Source organism: Neoarius graeffei, chromosome 21 (genome assembly GCF_027579695.1).
Source record: "Neoarius graeffei isolate fNeoGra1 chromosome 21, fNeoGra1.pri, whole genome shotgun sequence".
NCBI lineage: Eukaryota > Metazoa > Chordata > Actinopteri > Siluriformes > Ariidae > Neoarius > Neoarius graeffei.
The window spans coordinates 42,552,496-42,561,695 of record NC_083589.1 but is presented as its reverse complement, the minus strand read 5'-3'; the positions used below and the strand labels follow the sequence as shown (position 1 = coordinate 42,561,695).

The 9,200-nt window shown below is 39.9% G+C and overlaps 1 protein-coding gene across 1 annotated transcript; it reads right to left on the bottom strand.

The window, feature by feature from the left end:
* Positions 1-1,425: 1,425 nt before the first annotated feature.
* On the bottom strand, positions 1,426-7,548 carry cd9b (CD9 molecule b). The gene is made up of 8 exons (XM_060903156.1): positions 7,360-7,548; positions 5,731-5,830; positions 2,785-2,882; positions 2,464-2,538; positions 2,289-2,390; positions 2,111-2,200; positions 1,923-2,006; positions 1,426-1,837 (listed from the first exon to the last, which is right to left on the bottom strand). The coding sequence occupies exons 1-8, from the start codon at positions 7,423-7,425 to the stop codon at positions 1,772-1,774; spliced, it is 681 nt and encodes a 226-aa protein (XP_060759139.1). The 5' UTR covers positions 7,426-7,548; the 3' UTR covers positions 1,426-1,771.
* Positions 7,549-9,200: the final 1,652 nt, after the last annotated feature.

The window sequence follows — 9,200 nt, the reverse complement described above, 5'->3', positions numbered from 1 at the left end:
TCAAAACATCAATACTAAAACACAGACAACCCCAAAACAGGTAGAAATTCCAGGTTTTCGCCACTGGTAAAAAGTCATGCAACTAATCTGGACAGACTCATTGATCAAACTGCCATATACAGTACTTTAAAAGTTAACAGAAGCAGAATTCAACACTGCAGCAGAGCATATTTTTGTTACAGTTCCTCCTAAAAAGTTAGTGGTTATATTTCAAGATTGTCTCTAAAAACCTCAGTTTAGAAATGAAGCCTTTTCATTAGCAGTAAGTGCCAGCATGTCAGTCTTAGCCCAGGGCTAGCTAGCTAGCAAGCATAATTTAGTTGCAACTATCAGTTTACGTTAACATTGATAGTCAATGACAAGCTAGTTAGCATTTAGCTAGCCAGGACAGAAGGTAGGCCTACACTTCATGGGGAGCCACAAACCAGGAGTTAAATAAGTACAGAAAAAAAAAGTCACAGCAGGCAAGCTGAATATTAAACATTAAAAGATGGTTCTTGTGCACAAAGGAAAATCACACCATTTGGTTTAGTGTAGCTACATGCATGTGGGTCATTCAGAAAACTAGTCAGAGATGCTTTCCTGTTTACAACTGCAGTAAAGAGTGGTTATTTCAGTTACTGTAGCCTTCCCGTCAACTCTTTGCAGAATTCTCTCAGCAAGGTCACGCCCTGGATTTTTATACATTTTCCTTTTCTGTTTAAACTGAACATCCCAGGAGGTTAGCAGTTCCTGAAACCAGCATGTCTGGCACAAACAACCACACCACTCAAAGAAATGGATCTCATCTTTTCTCTCCCCCCCCTTCTGATGTTTGAACATTAACTGAAGCTTTTGATCCATTGCTACATGATTTTATTGAGCTGCTAACTCATGGATTTATTGCAGATATAAAAAGTCAGCCAATGAGCAGATGTACAGGAACTCCCAAGAGAAAATACTTCAGGATTTGCAGTTCTTGGGAAAACTATCAACTTCATGATGGTAATGGCATCACACCACCCAGTCATTATTCTCCTACAACAGCATGCCTCATTCTGTATGATGATAAAACCACAGTGATGAGCACCACTGTGCAAGAAAGTTCAACCACATAGGAAACTTTCAAATTAGGTGTTTCAGTATTCAGTTTAGTGCATCAGTACTTTTCAAAAGTATCCAGCTGCTAGTACATAACCAGAAGTGAACACTATGTATGCACAGTAAGAAAAGGTCTTCCATGACTGCTGAAGCTTATCAATGAATGGTTCTTTAGCCCTTTATGATTTACCTTATTTAGGCAACAGTTGAATTTATGAGCCAGTACCATGAGGGTGTTACAATAAGTCAGTGCAGTGCATTTAGCAGCAAGTTGTAAAGGAAGATCAAGGCTGTCCTGCCTCCATGACCTTGTACAAGAAAAATAAGCTACCCAGGTGCACAGTGTTTGTATTCGACAATTTTATTTAGTATTTCAAAGAGTTAACTCAAGTATAGATACATGGGAAATTGTAAAACAAATCCTTTACTAAATAAAATATATTGAAAATAAAAACACAAGCAAAAAGGGAATTAAAAGGGAATGTACTACAGGCAAACAAGAATGTTATGGTAAAACCCAGGGGAATGAACAATAGTCTCCAGTGCCATTTTTTAAACTTGGATATGCAACTGCATTAGAAAGAATTTAAACATATTATGGGGTGTTGAAGCAGTGTGCTTTGGCAGTGAAAACAGCCAACACTTAAAGGCCAGACTGGTCGTTGCAAAGTGAATGAATCTGCAAATCCCTTTACACAACATCTCTCGTTCGCCTGATGGCACAGCACAGTACCATGCTGAAGATCATGCCAAAGATCTGTTGATGAGAAACTCTGTTAGCATTGATGACATTACATAATCTCAAAAGTATGCATCAGTTTCTGGACAAATGCTATACACACCATGATTACACCAATGCCAATGCCTACACCTCCAATAATGTGCATCTTGGAATTAAACAGGTCATCAATTGCAGCTGGGCAACTCTAGACAAAGGGAAGGAAAAAGGTTAACCATTTAACAAAAAAAAAAGCCACCCCACAGCCAAAGTGTCATACAAAGCTAGTCATTGCTATTGTAAGTATCTTACTGTCGTGATCAACACATCCAAACCAGTCTTCTTTGGGCAGGTGTCCGATAGGCCATCCAAAGGAGTTCCAGTTAGACCACAGCATTGAAGCTAATTAAAGAGGAAAAAAGGTACTTATCCAGAGTGAACTAATCAGCCAGAGATTTAACAAACAAGTTGCATAAAATTCAACACTTACACTATGCTGAATGGCTGTCAAAGTTTCTTTCAGTGCTGGCTGCTTTGTGCTTTTGTAGTTATCAACAGTCTGAGAGTAGAAGCTCTTTACCTCATCTACAATCTGAAAAAAAAAAAATGCAATGCTCTAACTGAAAAAAGGGAAAGACTTCATGCTTAGTTTAGACTTTACAAACCTTATCTTTGTTAGACAGCCCCCAGATTCCTGCAGCCACTTCTGCTGCAAAGATGATGAGCAGGAAAATAAAGAACTACAGAAATGGAGAAAACGAACACAAGATTCTTACTGTTCTACATTGAGCATGCCGTTACATCAAATGTCCCAAGTACACATCCAATGCTGATCATGTAGTTTAAAACCATTAATATTTGAAACTCAGATGCACCCTCCCAAATATACAAGTACTGTATAGTAAAGCTACATGCTAGAACTTGGCATATGAAACAAAGTACATCTCAAAAAAAAAAGTCAGACAAATGCTTCAGGATACGCTCACCAATCCCAGCATACACTGTGACTCTCTGATGGCTCCACAGCACCCAAGGAAACCGACCACCATCATAAGGGCTCCAGCCACAATGAGGATGTAAACACCTAAGCAGCACAGAGACAGGTCAGCATGAACAGGAAAAATAAATCCACTAGATATTAAACATGATGACCCCCACACACCTACAAGTGTGCACAAATAGCATGTCTGAAGATGATTACATACACATTATATTAAAGCATAATTTATGAGGATTTGTCAATTAATACTGATGTGTTCTCCATAAACTAGGCCATATTCCAAGCCATTCTTTTAGTGCAGCTTGGGCGTATTCAATATGCAGAGTGTGCAAACTGAACACAGTGTTGAAGTCTGACTAACACCACCCACTACATATTGTTGTAGGCACCCACTCAATCATTAAGATATTTGCCATTGCAGAACAGCATCTCACTATTATGGTCATGTTATGAGGTCTTAAACTAATGAAGGGAGAAAGAGCCAACTCTTTTCCACAGGAAAACAGAACAATGCATCCCTGTTGGTTTCTCCGGGGGTGGGTGGGCATTCAGAGAATGATGCTTCCAAGTTGGAAAACAGGGGGAATCGTACTGGAAGCTAAGTGGTTAAAATGCTGGTCTACTGATAGGATTTGAACTTGCAACTTTACAAAATCACCAAGCTGCTACTACAAAGCCCAGTTGTACAAATGAGAAAACGCAAGTTGCTCTGGATAACAGCATCTGCCAAATGCTGTAAATGTATAAAGCCCACATTTTCCATGTCTTGCTAGACAACTACTACTGTCCCCTACCAACTTCCTAACTAAAACCTGCAGAATTTTCTAAGCAGTTCAGTCCAATCAGACTAACTATCTAGTGCACATTTAGATTCACACAGTACCATCAAATTCTTAAAAAACAGGTTCATTTCAATCAGAGCTTGACATGACTAGACTTTGATCATCAAACTCCCAGTTTCCAGTGGGACAAAACTGAGGCCCTGTGCACACGGCAACAGATTAAGGTGAATCTGATAAAATTTATTGTTTCGGCCTGGCGTCCACACGGCACCGGCGTTTTGGGTGCCCCAAAACGATATTTTTTGAGAACGGGTTCCAGAGTGGAAACATCTGGCAACGGCGCCGTTGCAAAGTCGTCTGGATGAGTAGAATGGACTTATTTACGATGACATCACAACCACATGACTAGAACAAGCAGCACTCTCGCGCGCATCATTCGTAACAGCAACAATGGCTTTTAAATAATTCTTTTAAACAAACAAGTAACTGAACCATTTCTTGAGTCTTTTTTAATTGGATAAGACTGCTTTTGGCGGCACGGTGGTGTAGTGGTTAGCACTGTCGCCTCACAGCAAGAAGGTCCGGGTTTGAGCCCCGTGGCCGGCGAGGGCCTTTCTGTGCGGAGTTTGCATGTTCTCCCCGTGTCCGCGTGGGTTTCCTCCGGGTGCTCCGGTTTCCCCCACAGTCCAAAAGACATGCAGGTTAGGTTAACTGGTGACTCTAAATTGACCGTAGGTGTGAATGGTTGTCTGTGTCTATGTGCCAGCCCTGTGATGACCTGGCAACTTGTCCAGGGTGTACCCCGCCTTTCGCCCGTAGTCAGCTGGGATAGGCTCCAGCTTGCCTGCGACCCTGTAGAACAGGATAAAGCGGCTAGAGATAATGAGATGAGACTGCTTTTCAAAATGTTCACCCACAATAAGAAAATTAAGTTATATAAAACTATGCACACTAATAAAACTAATTTGTACACACAGAAGGCATGATTTCCTTGTGTAGTTGCAGCCATCTTGTTGTGTGTTGTTCCTGTGAGTGCTTCACACCAGGTAGAAGGGGTTTATGCGCATGCATCCTACTTCTATTGTTCTGGTGTCTCCAATGGGACAGTCTTAGTGCACGTAGAGGTGTGGTATGTGTATTGCATCATTTTCAGCAAGCGTTGCCATATGTACCTGATATTTTACTGATCTGTTGCCCATGTGGACGCGATTTTTTTTTTTATCCACTTAAAAAAAAAAAAAAAAAAATCTCGTTGCCGTTGTCATGTGGATGTAGCCCGAGAGGATGCCTTCACCCTTAAGTAATCCATGTATCTCTGCTAAGCAATAATCTCCCCAGTCTAAACAAGTCAACCCATTTACAGTGCTAAAATGCTAAACGCCACACCGCTCCAGTATGACATTTTGAAGGTTGCTTATAATTAAAAACCCCCACTTCATTTTGTTAGCACTCAACTCCAAAGACCCCAAACCTCAGACTAATGTATACAATATGTACTGTGCAGATGTTTTAAGCACATGAAGTGCACTACAATGAAGATGCCTTCAAAAAGCACACGAGCAGTAAACAAACTAAAAGCTTACATTTTAGCGTGAACACTTTGCTTTATAAAAATGCATCATTAATCTCACATTCACTTCACACAGAGAATCACATTGCAAGTTTTCCCAAATATTGAAATATCTGCCATAGTTCTTCTGAAGTCTCAGGTCACATTTCTATTTTTGCAGATAAACCAGAAAGACTTCCTTCTGCTTTGTGTCTGAAGTGGTGCAAGGTGTTACATTCTTTACCAACAAACATTACTTTTCCAACAACAAAAAGTAGTAATGCTTGGAAAGCTAAAATGTTTTGTATCAATTCAATGGAGAATTAAGAAACCGAGAAGAAAAATTTTATTTAGAAAACTTTGGTGCCCAAGGCTTTTGCACAGTATTGTATACACACTAACTTCTCTGTGGTATGTACCTATCACTTGGATCACATTACCACATTCAAATGACAACTTTTTTTGGGGGGGTGTGACCTGTTCCCATGACTACCCAAACAGGAGTGCAGTGGGGGTTGGGTGAGATACTGAATCCTGATACCAGATTGGCTGTGTTGTCTGAATGCTGAAAACAAAATCCAAGTTTAAATAAAGTTTTTACCAGTGAGAAATGTGGAAGGTGAGCCTTCTCCAAAAAGGTGTTCAGTCGTCTTGTCAAAACGCAGCCAGAGTCCAACTGCCAGGACTCCTGTACCTGCAAGCTGATTAAAACAAGCAAATGAAATTTGTTTGCATTTCTCCCCAGCAGCAAGATAGCAGAAGTCAGTCTCTGGTACAGACTGGCACAACAGTACTAGATCAATTAAGGAAATACTTCAAGAACACCATTTTGGATAGGGGGAGGGAGGGACAGACACCCCACCACAGAGCACTTAAAGGTTAGGAGTTAACGCCACCCAAAGGAATCAAGACCAACCAGTCCAACAGAGGTCCTCATGACCTCAGAGTTCAGAACAAGGTTGACTTCGTTTAATTCTCATGACATCACAACCTCTCCAAAAAACCCTTACATTGAATCAAAGCCATACCATGCTGCATTATCCCCATCATGTGACATTTTACCAAAAAGGCAGACCCTAGTTCACACAATACAAATGGATATTTAGTAGGAAACAAGCCTAGTTACTCTCCTGCTTTAAATTCAACAAGTACGTGATCAGGAGTATGAGCAATAGTGCGTGACTCACTCATTCAGTGGGCAGGCATGTTTACTAATGCGCAAACATGTTAAACCACAATAAGATAAAACCTAGGTCAGTCAGTCAATCATTACAGTATATGGCTGAAAAGCTACATTTGGGTTTCAGAGAATAACTGGTGGTGTTAAGGTAGTAGTTAAAACTGGTTTGTGTTAAGATGAAATTGAGTCCAGGGTGTGGGCAGTTTCACACCTACAGTACATACAAAATGGTTAGAAACTACAGTATCATTTACAGATTGACCTTACAAGGAACTAAAGCCACTATAACCAATACAGGAACTTTAGGCTTTGTTGACATTTTCCCCCTGATTAGAGTACTGTTAAATGATAAACATTCATTAATCTTGGCCAAGTAAACCCTCAAACACGACAGCTTAGACCTGCAGAACAGGTTCCGACTGACCAAGTCAACTAGTCCCATGTTTAGCAACAATGCTGTTGAGAATCTCCTGAGTGAGATGATCCAATACACAGATACTCAGATCCAGCCTTTGAATGTTTCTTTTAACAAAATGTATACCTAAAAACAATTTTACCTTTTCATTTAGCCAATGAAGGAAAAATACACAAATAGTCATATTTGAATGACCAAGTCATGGGAACCAAAACTTCCATGAGGGACAACAAGCTAAACTCCGCTTCAAGTACACCACTGGTAAAATAACCATTAATACAACTTCCTGAAGTGCTCAATGTGCCTTTCCCAACTGATACTTTCTACTTTAATCCACAACTTTCCTCAAACAGTATTTACATTTGTTTCAAAGTACAATAAAGGACAGAGCAAAACACACTTCCAGGAAGTAGTTCCACAGCATTCATCACACTTCCATGAAGAACTAGACTCTCAATTCCATTATCTCAAAATGGTCACCCCAACCATTTCAGAAGGTTGGAACAAATCCCAGAAAATTATTAGTCAAGTTAATAAACTAAAGTACATGCTTATTTAACAAACATTAATGTTCATATACATTATTGGTTCAAGCAAACTACAATCATTTGCAAACATGAAAAGTAAGTACCTACCCAAAACAGGAAATTAAAGCCAAACATCAAGTACTTGACACAGCTGAGACCACCTTGTAGTCCCATGGTTAAACTTCTGGATTTCCAAGTGAGGAGAACAAAACAAATCACAAAAGTGTGTTGTAGCTCTGACAATACTATGAATGTGTCTCCCTTTAGACAGACTGAACTAGGAGGAAAAACACCCAAAGCAAGCCCTGCCCCTTTATAACTCTCTGAGCCTCATTTAAATGGCTGAAAGCAAAGTTGGGAGGGACAAGGTGTGGCAGGCTGAGGGTTTGATTCAGGAAGTGAGGTGAGTGAAATATTCACGGAAGTGCAGGTGTATCTGATATCTCGAATATGACTGGCTTTTCAGTGTGGACAAACTCAGTAGTATGGATTTTGTTGGATTTACTATATATATATATATATATATATATATATATATAGAGAGAGAGAGAGAGAGAGAGAGAGAGAGTAAATCCAGCAAAATATATATAAGGTCAAGAGATAAAGAAATTGGTAAATATTGATTCCATCCATCCATTTTAGCATATCACTACAGTGATGTGACCACTCTGATGGTTTCAGCCATCACAGTGTCTAGGGAACATTACAGTAGTAGTTTCCTGTTGCCTTCTACTGGATTATTATAGAGGTTTTCTCCTCTCAACCATTCATATTCACACCTATGGACAATTTAGAGCCACCAATTAACCTAACCTGCATGTCTTTGGACTGTGGGAGAAACCAGAGCACCCAGAGGAAACCCACACAGACACTGGGAGAACATGCAAACTCCACACAGAAAGGACCCTGTCGGCCACTATGTAGTCATGCTATGTAGTGTACATTGTTTGGTTTGGGACACAGAATTCCAAGGCTATGCACTCCGAACCCTGAGATTAATTCACACAGTGGAGGAAGAACAGAGCATAAGTCATGTTATGAAATACTCTAATGCGCAAGAGTAACTCAATAACATTTTTCTACCTGAGAGTGTGGAATTTCAAAATCTAACATCATGTAGCTTTAAAGTGACTAATGCCTGAAACATGTCTGGACTTGAATGAAAAGAATTCCAGGAGATGAGGCCCAGGTAGCAAGCGAACATCTTGCTCCAGATTTGGTCAACAAACCTGCTATCTCTAGAAAACTGATGGAGTTCATATTCTCTTGTTTGTGTGATAAAGTAATTCAAGACTAGTTCTCCAGCTGGAAACTGGAAAGCTATCACAGCATTACCATTGCCCTCCATTATCCTTTTGGTTGACAGAATATCTCTCCATTCTTTATTCAGTCTCCAGGGTAAATAAGGAATGGTTGTGATGACTGACTGAGAAATGGGTGGAGATTTGTTTAAACAAATAAGGTGTATGGATTTATCATCTGTTTCCGTTATCTCCAAAAGCTGCTTAAGTGGGATCAGAGAGCAGTAGAACTTCAAATGTTGAAATGCATGAAATTGATGTCATTCCATATTCAACAAGACAAAATATAATATAATATAGACTGACCTTTTTATTTTTATACTGATATTCAAAAAGCCCTTGCTCATATTGTGCAATCAAGTCAAAGTCCCTTCCGTGCCAGGACCCGGTCTTCCCAAGCAGTCTCCCGTTCCAGTGCTAACCAGGCCCTTAAAGTGCCATTCCACCATTGGATGTATTCTTTGGCATAAAATACAATATATTTTATGACAACATGACTAGACAGAGAAATCTTTTAGCTTCAAAATGATATATCAAACATAATTTTTTGACAACGACAAGTATATTAATTTTGCGACCAAAGTCACCTACCCTTTTAATTTCCGCGCGGTAGTGAAACGTGATGTCATCGGCAGGTTCCCCTTCTTG